The 23,607-nt window shown below is 44.0% G+C and overlaps 1 protein-coding gene across 1 annotated transcript in view; it reads right to left on the reverse strand.

The window, feature by feature from the left end:
• LOC142924606 (uncharacterized) overlaps positions 1–22,737 on the reverse strand; it is a 68,851-nt gene extending 46,114 nt beyond the window's left edge. Inside the window, exons 1-5 of the mRNA XM_076067146.1 lie at positions 22,484–22,737; positions 20,015–20,141; positions 18,886–19,005; positions 18,283–18,462; positions 14,511–14,623 (exon numbers count right to left, since the gene is read on the reverse strand). Coding sequence (XP_075923261.1) covers positions 14,511–14,623; positions 18,283–18,462; positions 18,886–18,922 — 330 coding nt within the window. The 5' untranslated portion in view covers positions 18,923–19,005; positions 20,015–20,141; positions 22,484–22,737. The remainder of the gene's footprint in view (positions 1–14,510; positions 14,624–18,282; positions 18,463–18,885; positions 19,006–20,014; positions 20,142–22,483) is intronic.
• Positions 22,738–23,607: the final 870 nt, after the last annotated feature.

Genomic DNA, 23,607 nt, shown 5'->3' on the forward strand with positions numbered 1-23,607 from the left:
GCTAAATTATTCTGTTGATATGTAAACTCTTTTGGCAAGGCGCTCTGCTCCTCCCACCCAGCTTAAAATACGCTGCCAAGCTTAGCAGTGTTCATTGGAGCGCTGTCTTTCCGACAGTTCTGTTTCTTCACCTGAGGACGGCTGCTTGTGTTGTGGCCGAAACGTCGTGAGAATTTTATTTTATTATGTTTTATTTTATTATTTCCCTTCTATGTGACTTTACCGAAAGAACCAAGAAGATGAATCTCTGCAGTCACGAAAGCTTTAAATCGAAATTTATTCAAATCAAGTTGTTTTCTTTTTACCACAGTACTTTATGGAATCCTCAAGAATAAATGCATTTTTAGAAGTAATAAACTACACTTGAAGATGTGTGAGAATGTAATTCTGCAGATGCAAGCACAGGCAAACTCGTATCTGCATATACAAGTTTCTGGGCCTCCTCACTTCACCAAACCCGCATTGACCGGCATGGTGAAGTATGGTTAAACAACTCCCACGAACGACATGGTGTGGGGGAGGCCTCTATCAAAACGCTGGATCGACAAAGGGCTGATACATGTCACGACATTGTACGTTAAGATCGTTCTCTCGTCAGCACAAGCCGTCTATGTGGACAATAGAGGGCACGACACACGTGTACACGATGTTTGTGTGCGTATATTCAGCGTGTATCACGTCATAATTATATAAGGTCGCGATTATGCTCAAAACGAACCAAATGTATAACATCACGAATAACTTTGGAAGTCTTCAGAGCCTGAACAATATTTGAAGTAGACACTGACCCAGTTACTATTAATAGCTCAGATGTGTAGGCTTTGACTTTAACATATCCATTTCTGTGACCAGTCACAAGCTAATCACTCAGTTATTTCAATGCTAAATTCTCCTAGTTATTTCAACACTAAATTTTCCTGTTTGATTTTTACTAGGTGCCTCTGTGAATGTGTATGCTTTGACTTTAACATAGCCATTTCTGTGACCAGTCACAAGCTAATCACTCAGATATTTCAATGCTAAATTCTATGCTAATTCCTTTGTCAAGCGGTGCCTCTGTGGATGTGTATGCTTTGACTTTAACATAGCCATATCTGTGACCAGTCACAAGCTAATCACTCAGCCATTTCAATGCTAAATTCAATGCTAATTCCTTTGTCAAGGCGCTTTGTTATTTCTCACACAGCTTAAAGGTCTCGATCTGAGCTTGGCTTTGTTCGCTCCAGCGCTGTCCTCCAGACAGTCTCGTTCCTTCACCTGATGAAGGCCGCTTGTGTTGTGGCCGAAACGTCGTGAGAATTTTATTGTGTAATTTTATTTTTCCAATTTATTATTTTATTCTCATGCTACGTGACTTTACCGAAAGAACCAAAGAAGATGAACCAAGAATATGGCGTGTAGATGCTGCCATCTGCCGGCCACCAATGTGGCTTGTAGATTCTGCAAATTGAAAAATTAAAATAATAAATTGAAAATAATAAGCAAAAATCCAGATTCATATTCTTGGTTCTTTCGGTAAAGTCACGTAGATTTAAAAATAATGAAATAAATTAAATAACAAATAAATCGGAAATAATAAAATTACTTTTATTTGTAATTTTAAATTGGCATAATCTACACGCCATATTCTTGGTTCTTTCGGTAAAGTCACGTAGATTTGAAAATAAAAGGAAAATAATTAAATGAAAATCATGAATTGTTATTATATTTTGATTTAAAGCTTTCGTGACTGCAGTGATTCATATTATTGGTTCTTTCAGTAAAGTCACGTAGAAGGGAAACAATAAAATAAAATAAATATTTTTAAAAATATTATTTAAATTGTAACTTTTCTTTTATTATTTATATTTTCTATCTACGTGACTTTACCCAAAGAACTAAGAATTTAGCGTGTAGATTCTGCCAATTTAAAAATACAAAAAAATAAATGGAAAATAATAAAAGCTTTTATTATTTTCAATTTATTATTTTAAAATCAAAATTTTGTTTCATTTCTTTAATCTCTGTGACTTTACCGAAAGAACCAAGAATATGAATGTGGGTTTTTGCTTTTATTATTTTCCATTTCACACTTTTTATTTGATTTGATTTGATAATTATTTTTATTTTCTATCGACGTGACTTTACCGATACAACCAAGAATATGGCGTGTAGATGCTGCCAATTTAAACATTAAAATAGATTGAAAATAATAATCAAAATCCAGATTCATATTCTTGGTTACTTCGGTAAAGCCATGTAGGTTGAAAATAAAAATAATAAAATTTAATAAAAAAATACAAAAGATAAATGGAAAATAATGAAAGCTTTTATTATTTTAAATTTATTTTTTTAATTTGTAATTTTTTTTAAATTGGCAGAATCTACACGCCATATTCTTGGTTCTTTCGGTAAAGTAACGTAGATTTGAAAATGAAAATAATAGAATTAAATGGAAAAAATACTAAATCATGATTTTTTTTACTTTTCTTTATTATTTACATTTTACCCAAAGAACCAAGAATCTGGCGTGTAGATGCTGCCACCTGCCAACGTTGTTGGCCACCAGATGGCAGCATCTACACGCCAGATTATTGCTTCCTTCGGTAAAGTCACGTAGATAGAAAATAATAATAAAATTAAAAAATGAAAATTATGAAAGCTTTTATTATTTTCAATTTATTATTTGTATTTTTAAATTAAATTAGATTTTTTTTTTAATCTACGTGACTTTAACGAAAAAAACAAGAATTCGGCGTGTAGATGTTGCCACCTGCCGGCCACCAACGTGGCGTGTAGATTCTGCCAATTTAAAAATTAAAATAATAAATTGAATATAACAAGAGCTTAAATAATATTAAAAGCTTTTATTCAATTGATTATTTTAAAATTGTATTTTTTTTATCTCCGTGACTTTACCGAAAGAACCAAGAATATGAATGTGGGTATTTTGCTTTTATTATTTAAAATTTCACATTTTTATTTGAGTTGATATTTTTTTATTTTCTATGGACGTGACTTTACCGAAAGAACCAAGAATATGAATTCCTGAAGTCACGAAAGTTTTAAGTCACAATCTACACCCAACAATGGTGGCCAGCAGATGGCAGCATCTACACGCCAGATTATTGCTTCCTTCGGTAAAGTCATAATACTGGTAGGAACGAAGTTGTAAACTGTGTACCAGCCTGCAATAGATTAATGTGTCCGTCCGTCCCCTTTCAATACTTTAACGAAGTGAAATCTCGTGCTGTTGGGTGTAAAATCAGCAATAGGCAGCGCAGAGACTTTCCCTACCAGCCCACCCTGCAGGGACCTGTTAATAAAATTAAAATAATAAATTGAAAATAATAAAAGCTTTTATTTTCAATTTATTATAAAATAATAAAAGCTTTTATTATTTTCAATTTTTTTATTTGTATTTTATTTTTTTGTATTTTAAAATTTCAAATAATAAATTGAAAATAATAAAGCTTTTATTCGTTTAAATATTATAATTTATATTTTTAAATTAAATTTCATTATTTTTATTTTCAAATCTACGTGACTTTACCTGAAGAACCAAGAATATGGCGTGTAGATTCTGCCAATTTAAAAATTAAATAATACATTTTAAATAATAAAAGCTTTCATTATTTCAAAACATTTTGTATTTTTAATTTAAAAAGCTTTTAGTATAGCTTTTATTATAATATCATATTATAATCAAAGCTTTTATTATAATAAAAGCTTTTATTATTTTAGGATTCTCCTCCACGGTGGCCATTGTCTCCCCCAGTAGCGATGTTTACGACACACCGCACCAGGTACTCATCTGAGGCTGAGTCGACCTCACACTCTCTTACTGTCTCAAAACAACAACCGCCATGCGCCACTAAGTGGCGGTGACGTCACCACGACGCTTATGCCAGGCTATGTGCACCTTGAGGCTACGTGAAGTGTCGATCGCCGGCTGGCAGGAGGTCACGGGGCAGACCCAGGTGCCACTGGTCGACTGACTGAGATGACTGAGATTACTGGCTGATGCACCACCTGTGCCCCCTACTGTGCCAACTTGCTGAGCTTTAGCCACCCGACGCTCCGCTCGTTTTTCTGAGCGTCGTTCCTCCTCCCTCCGTTGTTGTTGGAGGGCGACTGCCTCCAATTGCCCAGTAGAGACACCGCTGGTACCAGTCATTGGCAAGTCCACTCAGCTCCACATCCTCCTGTACCACATCACTCCATCTCTTCTCTAGTCCGTGCCACGCCCGTTTAGCTCCCTCGATCCGGCCGAACAAAAGCTGTTTGGGCATGCGGTGATTGGGCATGCGGGCTACATGGCCCAGCCAACGCAGCCTTGCCTGCTGGAGGAGCTCACCGATGGGACTTTGTCCAGATCTTTCGAGGATTTGTGAGCTCCTCACACAATCCAGCCTGGTTAAACCCAGGATTGATCGTAGGCAGGCCAGCCTAAATGTTTCTAACCGGTGAAGATGCTGCATTAGGGGGGTCCACGTTTTGCAAGCGTAGAGAAGGGAGGGAATGACTGTGGCCGAGAAGAACCGAAGCTTCATGCGGAGCGACAGAACAGGTAGCTTCCACACAACGTTACACAACCGATGAAAAGATAATGCCGCTCGACTAATTCGGAGTGAGACCTCTGCTGTTAAACCGGAGTCGATCATGAGCACACTGCCCAGGTATGGAAAACTCTCCACTCTCTCCCCAACTGCCCCATCACCGATTGGGAGTTGTGGGGGTAGAGTGCCCGATGGCACAAAATACCCAGGCAGGTGCTTCGTTTTGGTGGGGCTGATGGTAAGGCCCCACCTCTTAGCGGCACACTCCAGTTTCAGCAGCAGCGCCTCCAACTCCTCCTCTGAATGAGCAGCAATTACCAGGTCGTCGGCATACATAATGTGGTTGACCAATAGGGAGACATCCCTTGACCGCACCTGGGCATCGATCAGCCTCCCATTGTATCTGTACCAGACGTAAATTCCTCTGGTACAGCTACTGAAGGCTTCACGAACTATGTGGTCGAAATAGATGTTAAATAATGTTGGAGCCAGAGGACATCCCTGTCGCAGGGAATGGCTCTGACTCCCGGCTATGTAGTTTTACTCGGGTCTGCTCACCATCATGAAGGTCCTTAATGAGTGTGAGCAGAGGGTCAGGGACTCTGAAAGCACGAAGAACAACCCAGAGCCCAGGCCTACTGATGGTATCATAGGCCTTAACCAGGTCAATAAAGCAGAGATGTAGGTCTAGTTAGAATTCCCTCCAACTCTGCTGTAGCAGACGGACAGAAAATATGACATTTTTGCAGAACCGCCCTTTCTTGAAACCGCATTGGGGCTCCGCAAGCCTCTCCTCAGCGTACCTAGCAAGGCGATGTTGAATAATCCTTGCCAGGACCTTTCCCGGCACACTGAGGAGTGAGATGCCTTGTAGTTGTTACAGTCTGTGCGGTCCCCCTTCTTAAAGAGGGGGACCACCAGGGTATCCTTCCAATCCTGCGGAACCCGTCCAGCGGCCCAGACTGTTGTTATGATGTCATGTAGGGCAGTCTACGCACAAACGCCACCCTCCCTCAGCATTTCGCTTTGGAGATCATCTCTGCTCGGTGCCTTTCCTGTTCTCGGACTCTGGATCGCCCTCAGTACTTCCTCAACGGATGGTACCTCAGCCAGCCACTCACAGAGGGTGACTTCCTCCTCCAATATTTGAGGCACCGCATCCTCAGCAGAGTCATCCCCACTTTGTCCCATGATGTTTTCCAGGCTGAGGGAGTCCCCCTCCCTCAGGACCTCACAGAAATGCTCAGCAAATCTGCAAACCTGTCCCTGGGGGTCGGAGATTGGATCACCCTTCGTTCCCCTAATGGTGGTGTAGTGGGTATAAATTGACGAATAAACTTCTGATGAGGCAACACGATATTTATTGTCTTCCTTACAAGTCCCTAACACAAAGGGTATATCGGTCCCTTTACCTGATCCCTGGGGAAGTATGGCCTCCGGATTATAGGGCCCTATCACTGGGTACCCCGTTACCCTTTCTCCGGCTGGGACCCTAGGAGAGGCTATTTGACCTGACCGTACCCGGTCCGTGGGTCCTGACCACTGGGCTCACTGAGCTCCGGCCCTTAGAAGGACAACGGAGCTTGGGGTCCAGAGTCCTATCTTCAGCCCAGGTCTTCGTTCTTCAGCTTGCAGATGACTGAACCAGACCTCTGAGAGGTCCGGCTTATGGTTCGTGGCTTGCTCCGCCCTAGCCACGCTTCCCTTCTAGAACGTTCTGGAAGGTGACATCATCCCCCGGTTCCCTCCTCCCGGGGCCCCGGGGAATGTGTCCCAGGATCCGTTTGCTAGGGTTTATCGTTGGCCCCTTTTTGGGCCATGGACATTAGCCCTGGCGTGATAGCGCTTCTGCCCCCTATTGACGATAAGGGGAAGCTACCAGCCCACAGAGTGGTGAGTGACGATTACCCCTACAATGGTAATAGGTGTGGCGCTGTAGGTTACTTTTTTGATGGAGTTAAATAGGGATTTGTGATCGCGGGCCATTGAGGCAGACTCCATCTCCTCAGCAACCCGCGACCACCACCCATCCTTGCAGCGCCTCACGTCTTTCGGAACCTCCGAGCGAAGGCTGCGGTAAGCCTCCTCATTCTCTGACGTGGGATGCTGTAGACAATTAGAGTGAGCCTGTCGCTTTTTCTCAACAATCCTGAACACCTCCTCTGTCAGCCAGGGTCTCTGGGGAGGTCTGGACCGCGTACACAAAGCAGCCATTGCAGCTGCATGAGTCAGACCTAAACCTCCCCCATTTACCCTCGACATCAGGAGGAGTGGGGGAAGATGCTGTCTCACTCACACTCACTCACAGCGCGAGGCCGACTCATTACATCTCGCGGAGGATCGCGCTGTTGAACAAAAAAAGTTCCGCGGTTTCAGTTTGCAAGCGCGAGTTCGCGTTTTAAGGCGATGGGGGCCGTCCATAAATGACGTCACGCACCTGGGGAGGGGGGGGTCAGACATTTGTGACGGGGGGGGGGTTTGAGAAATGTGACGTCACGTCAAAATGCGCAACTTTAAATAAATATAGACGACACGTTCTATTTAGTTAAATAGACTTTTTAATAAATGTTTTCTCCTATATCAGAGTGCAGCGCCACATTAAATACAATTACAATAGTTTAAAGAGATTTGAAGCATGTTTTATTTTCAAAATGAAAATATGGTTTGGGGGGGGGGCAGAGCTTTGTGACGTCAGCGAGCTCCGTGGCGGGAGCGAGCTCCGCGGCGGGAGCGAGCTCCGCGGCGGGAGCGAGCTCCGTGGCGGGAGCGAGCTCCTAGCGGCAGCGAGCTCCGTGGCGGGAGCGAGCTCCGTGGCGGGAGCGAGCTCCTAGCGGGAGCGAGCTCTGTGGCGGGAGCGAGCTCCGCGGCAGGAGCGAGCTCCTCACCCGAACGCGTTGGCACGGCCATCTTTTGGATCGCTAACACGGCTGCTTTTGTCACACGTGGACATGCTACCACCGGCATGACTGCATCGACTTGCTCATCTCTCATTGCCTTCAACATGATATTCTCATTGACTTCGTTCATGTACTTTTACATGCTTTTTTCTTTAACTTTAACATGCCACTCTTGGTTACACATAGACTGACATTAACTTACTAATTTTTTCATTAACTTTTACATGCTTCTCACATTAAAACACATTCTCTCTCTCTCTCTCCCGCCAGCCGTTCTTATGCTAAGTTCATTAACTTTAACATACCACGCTATTTATTACACGTAGACTGACATCGACTTGCTCATCTCTCATTGCCTTCAACATGATATTCTCATTGACTTCGTTCATGTACTTTTACATGCTTTTCTCTTTAACTTTAACATGCCACTCTTGGTTACACATAGACTGACATTAACTTACTAATTTTTTCATTAACTTTTACATGCTTCTCTCATTAAAACACATTCTCTCTCTCTCTCTCTCCCGCCAGCCGTTCTTATGCTAAGTTCATTAACTTTAACATACCACGCTATTTATTACACGTAGACTGACATCGACTTGCTCATCTCTCATTGACTTTAATATGATATTCTCATTAACTTCGCTCATTGACTTTGACATACTTTTCTCATCAACTTTAACATGCTATTCTTGGTTACACATAGACTGACATTAACTTGCTATTTTTTTCAATAACTTTTACATGCATCTCTTATCAAAATACATATGCTAATCCTACATGCTAATCTGAACTCTTATGCGCTACGGAAGCAAATTAACTTTGCACTATAATCCAACATGGTAATCTAAGTTCATTTCCTTTAACATGGCACGCTATTTATTACCTTTACACTATAATACCCCATTAGCACTACTTTGGCTACCTTTGTTCTCAAAAACTTATATAAACTCTTGCTGGTAACAGCTTCTCTTCACAAGGCAGCAGACATCGTGCTGCTCGCAGCAGACATCGCGGCTGTCGCGATTTTCACCTGAAGACGATGGCTTGTGTTGCTATCGAAACGTCGTGATTTATTTTGTTTTATTTCTACCTACGTGACTTTACCGAAAGAACCAAAGAGTATGGATTCCTGCAGTCACAAAAGCTTCAAATCAAGATCGGTTTTAATTATTTATCGAGTGTGGGTAGAATCTGTGCAGAGTTGTGCTGTTTCCCCATGTGCAAGGTGGGGGTCTCTCTGGGTTCAACTCACACAGAGCCAAACGCTCATTAATGTAATTGCCAAATATCTCATTGCAATGAGAAACTTGACAAAAAATCAGTCTTTAGACTCAATGAGGCTTTCCTGGGTAAATAGTTAATATTGTAATAATTAACATGAGCAATAATGAAGTTCACTTATGAGTGCCACGAATAGTACTATACTGGACTTTTAATTAAGACTACTTTACGTAGTTTTTTGGAAAAAGTGTCCATTCTCAACACTTTTTGACGGGCCCTCATGCAGAAATTATATTGCAATCTTACATGAGGATTGGGAGTCAAGTGTGTCATGAATAGGGATTGAACGTATGGTGCCATAATTCGCTTGCTGTTGTGTATATACAAAAAGTATCTCTGGTGGGTAACATTTGGAAAATGGAGATAGTCATTGTTGTTCATATACAAAATCTTATTTGGGTGATGATTTGAAGCTTATGTGACTGCAGAAATCCATACTCTTTGGTTCTTTCAGGAAAGTCACGTAGGTAGAAAAATAAAAGAAAAAATAACATATAACGATGTTTCTATCGCAACACAAGCGGTCGTCCTCAGGTGGAAAAAATAATCCGCTGCATCTCCGACCAGCGCCACCTAGCCAGTGAACTGGAGCACATATGAAGTGGGTAAATAATCGGCGGAGAACTTCTTGCGAGGCAACACGATATTTATTAACACTATTTTACAGGGTCCCTAACACAAAGGGGTAGCGGCCCCTTCACCCGATACCTGGAGAGGTATGGCCTCCGGACTACACGGGCCCTAACACTGGGAACCCGTTAATTCCCCGTCCTCCGGCTGGGGGCCCTAGGGGAGGCTATGCTGACCCGACCGTGCCAGGGTCTTCGGGTCCTGACCATTGGCCTCACTGAGCTCCGACCCTTGGAAGGACGACGGAGCTTGGGGTCCAGGGTCCTAACTTCAGCCCAGGTCTACAGTCTTCGGCTTGGAGATGCCTGAGCCGGACCCTTGAGAGGTCCGGCTTATATACTGGTTCGTGGCTTGCTCCGCCCTAGCCACGCCTCCCTTCCAAAACTTTCTGGAAGGTGACATCATCCCCCAGTCCCCCCTCCCGAGGTCCGGGGAATGTGTCTCAGGATCCACTTCCCAGGGATTGTCGTTGGCCCCTTGGGCCATAGTCATTAACAGTGGCGTGATAGCGCTTCCACCCCCTGTTGAAGAGAAGGGGGAGCTACTCGCTAACAGGATGGGCAGTGCCGATTAATGCCTCTACACATACACCAAGCCCTCAAGATGAATGGATACTCAGACCGCACAATCCGCAAAGCTGTATCTCCAGCTATGGGGAGACAACCATCTGAGGGCCCAATCAAAACCATCACCTTGCCATACATAGCAGGTGTTACCAAAAATATTTCCAAAATCTTAAACACAAGATCCAGGTCCGATTCAATACAGAACACAAAATCCATGATTTTATCCCACCTGTGAAGGATGTCATTCCTGACATGCATACCCAGGCGTCTACAAACTAAGCTGTGTCTGCGGCAGCAGTTATATTGGGGAAACGAAACGACATGTCTCGGACCGTGTTCGCGAACACAAGGCAGATTTGAAACAAGGCAGAACCAATACCTCTGCCGTGGATGATCATTGTTATAACGCAGTGGGCGCGCACGATATTATTTTTTCCGAGACCAAGGTACTCTGCAAACCTTCGGGCTACCATAAAAGATTTGTCCATGAAGCCATCCAGAAAAATAAACACGGAGACAATTTCAACCGAGAAGATGGGTATAAGCTGAGCAATCATTGGAAGGACGTTATTAACCAAGCAAAGTCGTAACTTGCTGTGGCGCTCCCATTCGTTCCTGCCGTTTGTCTGTTGTCTCCGACTCTCTGAGTTGCATTGCCCTGTTAGGTGCCTCTGCATTAATGGGCTGGGGTCTCACTAACATGGCCACCTCTCAATTAAAAGCTTTCGTGACTGCAAGGATTCATCTTCAAGATGAAATAAATCATCAGGGAGTTCTCCGTGAGCATCGTGCGCGCTCCAAATCCAGAGTTGAGCCGTGGTCTCGGCACCCAGCCAGCCGCCTTCTCTTCTTGGCGCAGTCCGAGTCCAGCGCGCTATCGAAGGGCACGTGGTGAACGCTCAGGACGTGTCTCTTGAGCTTCGACTTCTGCGTCGCTCCGTACGAGCAGTCACTGCACGGGAAGGGCTTTTCCTCTGGAACACAAGACATCCACCGTTGAGCACACGCACGCGCTAATACATAATTTATTTATCACCATGCAGTGGATGCCATAGCATCACTATGCATATGGGACGTTTTATCAATCACGGTTGCTGACCACAGGCACAAAGGCCCAAAGGCCTAAAATGCCAAATGGCCAGCAACAAATACCTCCGATTAGCACGGTTGGCTACGTATGGTATAAAAGAAGTTCAACATATTCTTGGTTCTTTTGGTAAAGTCACGTAGAATGAGAATAAAATAATAAATTGATAAAATAAAATAACACAATAATATTCTCACGACGTTTCGGCCACAACACAAGCGGCCTTCATCAGGTGAAGGGACGAGACTGTCTGGAGGACAGCACTGGAGTGAAAAAAGCCACGCTCAGATCACGACCTTTAAGCTGTGTGAGAAGAAACAAAGCGCCTTGACAAAGGAATTAGCATATAATTTAGCATTGAAATGGCTGAGTGATTAGCTTGTGACTGGTCACAGAAATGGCTATGTTAAAGTTAAAGCATACACATCCGCAAAGGCACCCCTTGACAAAGGAATTAGCATAGAATTTAGCATTGAAATAGCTAAGTTAAAGTATACACATCCGCAGAGGCACCCCTTGACAAAGGAATTAGCATAGAATTTAGCATTGAAATAGCTGAGTGATTAGCTTGTGACTGGTCACAGAAATGGCTACACCACACACCGGTGTGCTGTACTAGTGATGAATTGGCATGTTCTGTTTACGTGACAACCCTTACTAGTTGGCTGTCGGGTGGTGGCGGGTTTAACGACACATTTAAATTGTAATAGGTTTTTACCCTTTTATCTGGCACCATAACTAACACCTTTATGCAAACATGATCCCTTGTATAAAGGTGTCAGTTTTGGTGCCAGATAAAAGGGTAAAAACCTATTACTATATCTTGCTACTGGCAAAGGAGGTCTCATAATGTAAATTCTTACCCCGAGCTCTCAATACTCTGATAGTGCGCTGTTTTTGAGTTGTATGCCTTTTGGCGTCATCTGGTCCAACACCAGTGGAGACTAGGCTCTAAGAAAAGCCATCTCGGGTGTGGACCAATCAGCTTCAAGGACAGTGTATATCATTATCAGAATTGTCTCTTTTTGTTTGCATTTTGACTGCTTGTGTTGTGGTTATTGCAAACATGATCCCTTGTATAAAGGTGTCAGTTTTGGTGCCAGATAAAAGGGTAAAAACCTATTACTATATCTTGCTACTGGCAAAGGAGGTCTCATAATGTAAATTCTTACCCCGAGCTCTCAATACTCTGATAGTGCGCTGTTTTTGAGTTGTATGCCTTTTGGCGTCATCTGGTCCAACACCAGTGGAGACTAGGCTCTAAGAAAAGCCGTCTCGGGTGTGGACCAATGAACTTCAAGGACAGTGTATATCACTATCAGACTTGTATCTTTTTGTTTGCATTTTGACTGCTTGTGTTGTGGTTATTGCAAACATGATCCCTTGTATAAAGGTGTCAGTTTTGGTGCCAGATGAAAGGGTAAAAACCTACTACTATATCTTGCTACGGCAAAGGTCTCATAATGACACATATATTTACGCGATCCAACCCGTAAAACCTGTATTATGGATATTTGTCGCGAAAGCCTACGTGTTAAACTGCCATGTATTTTTACGTCTATTGCTGTATTTTCTTACGTGCAATATATTTAATAAACCATCCTAATTTATTAATATTTTTGTTCATAGTTATATCATTGTTGCGCGTGCGGTGTGGTCAGTGGATATTGTTCAGTGGATCAAACCGAGACAAATATTTTTGCAGCAGCTGTGGCTGCACATTGCAACAGCGCATTCCGAATGGTGTAGAACGCATCGCCCATAATCTGTATCTGTGTGCAAACACCAGGTATGGTTGGTAAGAAACACGTTTCGTTTTAAATGAACAGAACTCGAGCTTCAGCCATATTGTTCATTATAGACCCCACTTTGTAAGCATTAATCACGCAAACCTTGCGCCTGATTCAGTTGAGTCGCTGGGCTCATGAGCAACAGGGCATTTGTGGCAAGGTGTTAATGTACCACAGATTAGCACGGTTGGCTACGTACACTGCGAAAGAAGTTCAACACATATTCTTTGGGTGTTTCCGTAAAGTCACGTAGATAGAACAATAAATAAAAATAAAGTGAATACAAAAGTAAAATATATCACGACGTTTCGATCGCAACACAAGCAATCGTCATCAGGAGAAAAATGATAACGATTGCTTGTGTTGCGATCGAAACGTCGTGATATTTTTTTATTATTATTTTGTATTCACTTTATTTTTATTATTTTATTGTTCTATCTACGTGACTTTATCGAAAGACCCAAATAATATTAATTCCTGCAGTCACGTAAGCTTTAAGTCAAGATTCAAGCACAACACACATTAATACATTTTGGAAAGCGAGTATCCTTGCACGTACAATGCACTGGACCGCATGTTCGTGTTAAGTGAGTCAGGGGCTTTGTCACTGCCTACCCCATGATATAAATAATCTCAGGGAATTCAATTGCAAGTGTGCAATCTCCCTTCCGGTGGGCATCGAGGATGAGTCATACCCTGGCTTGCCAGGAGGCAGTGGAACACAACTGTGGAATCCTTTCCATCTGCACGGGATAAAACGTTGCCCCCTTGCTCACATTCGTTCGTTTTCTGCGAGTGTACTGGTTTCCCCCCACATGAAAACACTCAGTAAGTGGCTGCAAATATCGGAATGTAAAGAGAACCGCAGATCTTGGGCGATTGTTGGGAGTGCCGGCTCACCGCCTGGCTGCTGTCTCCCCGCTCGTCTGTGGGAGACATATAGAGGTACTGAATAAGATTTATATTCTCTACATAACATGATTCCTATCTACACAAAGAACTCACCGCGTGGAGTACAGCAAGTAATATTCCACGAAATAAAAAATAAACGTACATGACCACAACAGAAGCCAATGGGTACAGCTGTGCATACACGTACACACATATACACGATTCCTACTGGTGGTTGGAACGATTCACCACTGCCGGAGAGTCAAGGAATTGTCATGATTCAGGATCATGAATGCAAATTGTCCCCGTGCTCAAACCTGAGTACGATTTAAAAGGTCATAGAATGCCTTTGTCGGAAGCAATTACTTCCCCATGTCACTGCGATGGGCAGATTCATGCCGTTGCAGTCGGCTTACACATTGTCAGTAGACCCCCATACGCAAGCGTACGCATTTGGGTTAACCCCTCCTCCCCCCTCCATGCATACATACTAAATGGATGCCCCCTAACAGCTACACCACCACTCCCCACACGAGACGAGCACGTGACTCTCGGTGTAAATGGAGCCGGAGCGCGAATAAACGTGCCGATGCCCCAAGTACAGCTGCCACCATTTCTACGACAGAGCAAACCCAGGCACATTTCTCAGCAAGCCGAGGTCTATTGTTAAAACTGTGCAGTTCACGGTGATTAAATTCAACCATAGCCATACCCGGGGTACCAGATCTCGGCACAAATCAATTCCTGCTGCCACCCGAACACTGTCCGGGGGTCAAACGCGGACAGGTGGCAGCCCCAGTCGCGAGGCCACATCTGCGCCGACTCACGGTAAATGTGTGCAGGGCCAGCAGGAAGAGCCCCGGGATCTCGGAGCGCAGCCACTGGTTCCACGCGCTGTCTCGGTCCACGTCCTCGCGTGACGACGACACTTCAAAATCACCTGACCGGAAGGAGGGGGGTGGGAGGGAGAGTAAGAAGGTACGAAGGGGAACCTTCAAACTCTTTCACAGTGACCCGTTCTTCGTGTGCGTCACCCTGCAGCCAACCTCTCTGCTCTCGTGTGTGAACGTGGGTCAGTTTGGTTTAATCGTTCAGAATGAATGGGGCATGACCCTAGCCCTTGTGCAATTGTTTTTTTTCCATGAGATAATACCAAACACATCATTCATGTGTGTGTGTGTGTGTGGCCTGCAAGCAAAACCTACATTCTCTCGAGTCGTACATCAGGAGTAGTCACAGGTGGGAAAGCATTGCCGAATTCCTTGAAAGGCTCAACTCTCTCCAACTTATGTTGAAAGCATTTATGCATTAGTTCTGTCCGTACCTCTTTGTGCCTGTACTGGGGGCACACCGACTGTCTCGTAAAGATGATTGAATGTGATTTCATTGCTCATGTAAAGTTGTGTTGCCCGAGGGTAAATGGGCTGCATTGATGAAAGGGTTGCCCGAAACGGATCCAACACCAGCGCTCCAAGGATGACGCCGTGTATGCGCGATGTCAACCCACTGCATCACATGTCGAACGATGGCTCGGAACGTATTGTTCCCTCTTGCTAATTAAATATTTCAAGCGCAGGTTGAAAAGGGTTACAGAATTAACAGATACTTTTTTTACACACTTTTATTGAACTTAATCTCTTCGGATGTATGAAGCTGAACGAGCTGAAATTTTCTACACAGACTTGTCTTGCGTGATAATTCAAAATTTCATTTCAAAGACCGGTCCAGGTGCCACCCATCATGGTCAGATTCGCGTTTTTAACGAAATTTAAATAATTGATACTACCAAATTCTACCAACCCTTTTTGAAATCACTAACGGTGGTGCCCACCTACGAAGGCAAACGTCTTGTCCAATCGTAGCAGCTTTTGCTGGCCAGCCATGACCAATGAAAGGAACGCTAATATCGCCGCTCGTCATGGCGCCGGAGAGGCCGTTGTGCTTCCCTCTTCCTTAGCGTGAGAGCAACAAGTACAAACAAAACATGAGGTAAAAGACAAGATTTTCAATGCACACTTTAATCTCCACTGAAAAGTAGAAAATGAATAATTTTAGATTAGAAGCTTTCGTGACTGCAGGAATTACTCTTTGATTCTTTCGATAAAGTCACGTAGAATATAAAATAAAATAATAATGGAATACGACGTTTTGATTGCAACACAAGCAACCATTATCAGGTAAGAATTCATGAGAAAGCATAGTAAACTTACAAATATAATGCAATACAACACAGAGAGTCGGCTAATACAACAGTCAACACCCCACCTGGTTGATAACGTTCTTCCAAAGATTGCAAATTAGAGGTCTCAAAATCCACAAATAAGGGACACCCCTTCGTCCTATCGTCTCCACCATTGACTCACCCACATACAAACTGGCCCGATTGCTGTCTGAGACATTACAACCATTCACTGGTAAGACCACCTCAGCTGTACTTAACTTAGCTCACCTGGTATCGTTAATTAAGGACATCTAACTATCTCCAGGTGATTGCTCGTTAGTTTCGATGTGGTCTCTTTGTTTACCAAAGTTCCTGTGCCTGACACCATTGCAATCATTGAAGATTTGGTCCAACAAGGACTGAATGTTGATGTAATGGCCCTGGTGAGACACTGCCTCACCAACACTCACTTCACCTGGAATGGAAAATTCTGCAAACAAGTTGAAGGTTCTCCCTTATCTCCAGTTGTAGCCAATGTTTTCATGGAAAAATTTGAAACAGATGCCATCCAGGCATCCACGCTACGTCCTTCCTTATGGAAGAGGTACGTAGAAGACACGTTCGTCATCTGGCCACATGGCCGACCAGCTCTGAACCAATTCCTCAACCACATCAATTCCATAAACCCAGCTATCAAATTCACCATGGAGATATAAAAGGATGGCAAGTTACCATTCTTGGATGTTTTAATCAAAAGGAGACCAGATGACTCAATGGGACACTGTCTACAGGAAAGCCACCCATACGGATGCATATCTAAAACCTGACTCCCACCACCATCCTGCCCAGAAGAATTCCCTCATCAAAACTCTACACCATAGAGCTCGATGTATTTCCGACCATCATCACCCAGCCAGTGAACTGCAACACACACACCAAGCTCTCAAGATGATTGGATATTCAGACTACGCAATCCGTAAAGCTATCACCCCAACCGTTGGGAAAGAACCATCTGAGGACCCAATCAAAACCATCACCTTGCCATACATAGCAGGAGTCACCAAAATATCTCCAAAATCATGAGCAAACAGAAGATCCAGGTTCGATTAAACACAGTACATAAAATTTGTGATCTGATCCCATCTGTGAAGGATGTGATCCCTGACATGCAATACCTAGGCGTCTACAAACTAAGCTGTGTCTGTGGCAGTAGTTACATTGGGGAAACTAAGCGACATGTCTCGGACCGTGTTCGTGAACATAACGCAGATCTGAAACACGGGAGGACCAATTCCTCGGCCGTGGCTGATCATTGTTTTAATGCGGTGGGCTCACACGAAATTGATTTCTCCAAGACGAAGGTACTTTGCAAACCCAATGGCTATCAACAAAGGTTTGTTCATGAAGCCATCCATATTTATAGACACAGACACAATTTCAACAGAGAAGATGGGCACAAACTGAGAAATCATTGGAAGGACGTTATTAACCAATTCAAGTCATAACTGGCTGATGTTTCCATCCTACCTTCCAATGTTAGTCTCACTTTAACATCACTAGCCCCGCCCACTTCGTTTATGACCCTTGGGCTACACCCATTTCAAACCTTTAAAACAGCCTGCCTCAGCAGCTTTCCCCTAAATTTTTTCCTACTGATGACGGTTGCTTGTGTTGCGATCAAAACGTCATAGTTTTTTGTTATTTTTTGTTATTTTCTTTGAACCTATCTACGTGACTTTACCGAAAGGCCAAAGAATATATTTGAAAGAAAGCCACCCTTTTTTATTGAGCACATCAAATTTGATGAATTTTAGGATCAAAATAATGTATTTTCAAATTTTGATTACAGATAAAACTGTGCATTTAAAAGCTTGTTTCTTACCTAATTTTTTTGTATTCTTCGTTAAAAGCTTGTATAGCTTTAATCCAAAAATTGGGTCAACAATTGCTGGGATTTTAAGCCTCGCCACTTTTACGTAAGGAGGCACAAGTAGGCTGGCTTCCCAGAGACCAATGCATTCGAAGCGACCGATTTAAGCCACGTCTCGTCTCTACATTTGAATAAAAACAAAATGGCAGAATCACATAGGGGCCAGCTGAGATTGAAACATTTGAAGAAGCAAGAACGCTCACAACCACCGACGTCCCGTGTGGGCTGATCTTGTTTGTGTGCTGCAGCGTACGTGTGCATAATGCCGGAGTGATGGTGCAGTGGGAAGTGCACTGCTCTACAAACCCAGAGCCCTGGAATTCGATTCCAGGGGGTTTTTAAGCATTGGCTTCAAGCATCAGCAGGTAAATGGAGGAGCAAATGAACAAGAGTTGAGAGGAGACGAATGATGAAATGGTTCGGATGATAGGAGGAGGTGCTACGAATGTGTTTGTCCATCTTCTTTTTGGCGAGGTGGATGCAGGGAGAGCGTAGCCGGGCAACGCACCCTGAATGATGAAGCGGAAACCGTAGCTGCGGAGCGGCAGGAAGGCGAACACGGGCTGCTTGTCCAGGAGTGAAGGCAATCCCCCCGAGCGCTCGCCCGGTTCCGCCTGCTCCAGAGGGAATGCCAACGCCAGCTCCGTGGCTTCCACGTTCTCCTTCATCTGACGGAGCACGCGTGCAACTAAAGCAAAAGATTACCCGTATAGCCTATAACCGACTGTTGGGGCAAGTGCTGTTCGCGAGCACTCATTAAAAGCCGCCATGGCACACGAGGTGGTGGGATGCCGGCACCACGCATGGTCACCTTTGTCTCCTCCACGCTGATATTTCACACAAGTGCTGTTAGCGAGCACCTAAGGCCAGCACGGCGCAATGACTGACACACGCCCGCGCGGACAAAAGCGTTTCGTCAGAAAGCGCCAAGGCAACAGGGTGTCAGTGTAACCGTAGGTCTTGCGCCGCTTCCAGAGCTTGTTTTTGTCCTTCCCCCACACCTCCGATTAGCACGGTTGGCGACGTACAGTGCGAAAGAAGTTCAACATATACACATATACATTGGCGCGGAGTACGCGAACGGGACGCGAGTGGGGAGCGTAGACGGCACCTTGGCGGCGTTGAGCGTTTATTTGATGAGCAGCCATCTGCCGCAACTCGTCGAGTGCTCGATCTCCACCACGCCGTCCCCGAGCTCCCTCTGCTGCATGAATTGCACGCTGCCATCGACCTGCAGCGGGCGAGCACAGAGGGGCGTGGGGGGGAGTTCAGAACCATGCACCATTGTGTGAATACAGTACAGCGACAGCACACCCTTCATCGAGAGGAATTGCGTGTTATATTTTTTTTAAAGCATGTCATTTTACTTTGAAAACAGCCTGTATAATAGGGCTACAAGGCAGAAATGTGAATAGTCAAATTGTACTCACTTTTTAACATTCCCCCGGTTTGCTCAAAAACGAAGTGAATTGGCAAACGCTTGCCTACATGACAACTTCATTTGATTATCTCCGTCGAGGGAAATAGTTTAAAATGTTGTCATTATACCAACATGACGCCTGACCCAAAAGGAAAGATTCATGACCCAGCAAACAAGCGAATACTTGGCACAATTTAAACGCAACAGACAAGCGATCCATCAACTCAACTGTGCATTGTAGGCTCTTGATTGTTGACGCCGTTTGACTGGGCGAGTGGTCTATCTGTTCTGGCATGGTGGTGTGGGAATGTGGTTTATGTTTGGAGTTTGCATGTTCACAGCGTGGTGGCGTGGATTTTTCTCCGGGTTTTCCAGTTTTTCCCTCCACAATGTATAAACAAGCGTTCGTAGTATTTTGCTTCTATAAATGTCCACGTGATGAGCCACTTTGTTGAGCTATCATTTGTGGCCAGGTCGCTTCTGAAAAAGAGCTACATAGCTCATTAGGCCTTACCTGGTAAAATAAAAAAAATAAAAATTTAGTTTATATGGAGAGATGGCTTGTGTTTCGTGAGGTGCGGAGGAATGGGATGGTGTGCATTCAGTTTGTGTGTGTGTGCGAGACAAGACGCGTCCTCTAACAATGCGTGAGAGACACCCAGAAGCGAGTCGCGAGTGGCAGGTAATAGTTAACCTGGCCAGCAGTGGTTGGCGTGGGTGAATCGGATCTGGGTGGTTGAGCGAGAGGACAACAAAGCATCAAGTGGCACGGTCCCCGTGCTACGGAACCCGCTGCTTCGTGGGAATAGCGTGGTGTCACCTTGTTGACTATGGTGATGATCCGCAGCCGGTGCAGGAAGAGCAGCAGGGACGGGTGCATGTCAGGGAACAGGTTCTGTTTCTGGTGGCTTTCCGACTTGAGAGGCAGAACGATTCAGGTCATCCAACTGCGGAGACGCAATGCTATGGATCATGAGTCACCCGGACTTGTTGTGTTTGTTTATGGTTGCTATACAAGCCATCAAATCTACACCACGAAGAGAGTTGATGAACAAGTAGGAGAGTGTGTAACTGGATAACATTCATGTGCACAGGCGTTTCAGATGTGAATATGAAATAAATAAGGTCGACTCAAACGCCACTCTTTAGGATTTGGCACACTCAATAACATTTTAATTGGTAAATTAAGATCAACAAACCATAGTCAAATGGGTAATGCACCGATGTACCAATTGTGGTTACGGATGATTGCTAAAGAAGAAAATGCTGAATGCGGTTTGGAAGCGAGTTTAAACGTGAATCTACACCATTTAAATATATTTTAAACAACCCGTTGCAAATATGACGGTAATTTGAAATGTAGCACTGTACATCAGAACAATTTGAAAGACGTTAGAGATTTGAAACTGTCCAAAAAGAAAGGGGGAAAATAAATGTATTTTTACATAATACAGGTTTTTTTGGGTAAGATCGCGTAAATATAAAATGTGTCGGTAAACCCACCACCACCCGACACAGCCAATTAGTAAGGTTTGTCACTTAAACAGAACATGCCAATTCGTTACTAGTACAGCACACCGGTTGTGTGTTAGAGAGCAAAGCCACAACATTAATAATCTGAGTACGACGTTTCGCCAGTAATTACAACCAGCATCATCAGGAGGCAGCCAGATTTGTGGATTTCAAAATGTAGATTTATTTAAATCTATATTTAAAAAACAGAGAAACTGGAACATTATTATTACAGAATTTGGTGGGACATATGTCGAAAAGAGAATGACTCCAGCTTAGCTTGCAAAAACTAAGAGACACAGTGTGGCCATGTGGCCTTAATGAGAGAGACTGACTCCAGCTTAGCTTGCAAGAACTAAGAGACACAGTGTGGCCATGTGGCCTTAATGAGACAGACTGGCTCCAGCTTAGCTTGCAAGAACTAAGAGATACAGTGTGGCCATGTGGCCTTAATGAGAGAGACTAACTCCAGCTTAGATGGCAAGAACTAAGAGACACAGTGTGGCCATGTGGCCTTAATGAGAGAGACTAACTCCAGCTCAGCTTGCAAGAACTAAGAGACACAGTGTGGCCATGTGGCCTTAATGCGAGAGACTCACTCCAGCTTAGCTTGCAAGAACTAAGAGACAGTGTGGCCATGTGGCCTTAATGAGAGAGACTGACTTCAGCTTAGCTCGCAAGAACTAAGAGACACAGTGTGGCCATGTGGCCTTAATGAGAGAGACTGACTCCAGCTTAGCTTGCAAGAACTAAGAGACACTGTGTGGCCATGTGGCCTTAATGAGAGAGACCGGCAGAACAAAGTTGACGTTGGAATGAAGACAAATTGACGAGGAAGGACACGGACTGCGTTTCACACATCGCCGAGTGCGTCTCAAAACCTTACCACGCCTACATATATTAACGGACATCGATTAAAGTGGTCCCATTAGATTTACAATTAGTCTGAATCTTTAGTACACATTTAATGCCTAGGAATATAAAACATGTTGTAAGAGAATACAGGTCGTTTAAACAAATTCAAATATTGCTTACTACAACCAAAGCTCATTGAAGAGTCGTAATTTAAAATGAAATTGGCAGAGCAAAAGATTTTCATTAATTTCACTGCTTCCATTATAACATTAACGAACCTGTGGTGGGCCCATTGCTTGCATATTAAACACTCAACACGAGTCATTGTTATTGACTTCTTGCCGTTTCAGTGGCACATATCGCACAATATATACACAATTTTGCCATCTTCTTTGGTTATTTCGGTAAAGTCACGTAGAATAAGATAAAATAATAAGATAAAAATAAATTGATAAAATAAAATAATAATATTCTCACGACGTTTCGGCCACAACACAAGTGGCCTTCATCAGTCTCGTCCCCTTCACCTGATGAAGGCCGCTTGTGTTGTGGCCGAAAACGTCGTGAGAATATTATTGTTATTTTATTTTATCAATTTATTATTTTATTCTCATTCTACGTGACTTTACCGAGAGAACCAAAGAAGATGAATCCTTGCAGTCACGAAAGCTTTAAATCGAAATTTTGCCATCGTCTGTTTTGCAAAATATCGTCGCCAGAACATTTATCTTAAGTACATTATTCCTGACCAAATGTTAACGATGAACAAAAGCGCAATAATTAAGGTTGCGCATAAAAACCTCACACGAGGCGAAAAATCCCTCAAGGGCCCATAAACTACAATCGCGTTTAAACACATAAACTGTACGTATATATCAATGCACACATTGTGTAGCAGCAGCATGATTATTATTAAACTCACCTTTAATAACGAGGCACATAAACACGAGTAAAAGTGTCAATATTAATGTCCCACTGTACACGACGTGACGTAGCTGGGGCCCCGCCGCCCCCCACGGTGAACGGTGACGCAACGCGTACAGTGCCCGCGTCACGGATTGGCGCCTCGCGTGCACAGAGCGAGGCAGCAGCAGCAGCAGAGCCAGAGGGGGGGCGGCGTTGCCTAGGCGACGTCGGCACCCTCACGATCGACTCCACGGACAAGCTGTGTGTCACGTGGTGACGCCCACACCACCAACACCACCCGCCCCTTACTGGACGTCTGTGAACAAGAGCTTCATAGCGCTTCGGATTTCTCCAGGGTCGATACAGCGTGCGCGGCACCTGTACGCGGCGAGTCCTCGTTTAACGCGGTAGATGCGTTCCTGAAAAGTGCCGCGTTAAGCGGAAACTATTTTCCTCCCGTAAATATTAATAATGTCCACGCACGGTAAGATGGGGGTCCAAATAACTTGATGGGACGCCGCCGCCGCCGCCGCGTTACCGTCTCATCTCGCTCAACCGCGCAGCTCAAGAAAGTAGTCCGCTCAGAAAGCGCGTTGTGACGGAGAAAACGCGTTGTAGTGAAAACGCGTTATCGTGTGAACACGCGGGACAGACCCAGGTGTTGTGGGTTAACTCCCCGAGATAAACTTTCTTCCAACTTTGTGTTTTATACGCCCGGTGCTCTGCCAATTGTTGTTGTGAGCGTCGCTCCTCTGCCCTCTGTTGTTCATGGAGGGAGACTGCACCCCAGTGCCCAGTATCATCCTCCGCGAGCCTCTTCAAAATGCTGATCTTGACACCGCTGGAAGCAGTCATCGGCCTTGACCTCACCCCACAACAGTGCAATTTTAACAGCTCAACATCAAAACACAATGATGGGTCGCTTGCACCAATCGCACAACATCCCAGCATTGACTCTCAGCTGTTAAATTTTGATTTAAAGCTTTAGTGACTGCAGAGATTCATATTCTTGGTTCTTTCAAATTTTCTTGTTGTGGTTTTCACACCTGATGATGATTGCTTGTGTTGCAGTCAAAAGGTCGTGAGAATTTTATTGTTTTATATTTGTATTATTTTATTGTTTCCCTTCGACGTGACTTT

This window comes from Petromyzon marinus, chromosome 15, assembly GCF_048934315.1.
Source record: "Petromyzon marinus isolate PM22_M1 ecotype Great Lakes invasive population chromosome 15, UKy_Petmar_22M1.pri1.0, whole genome shotgun sequence".
NCBI classification, from domain to species: Eukaryota; Metazoa; Chordata; class Hyperoartia; order Petromyzontiformes; family Petromyzontidae; genus Petromyzon; species Petromyzon marinus.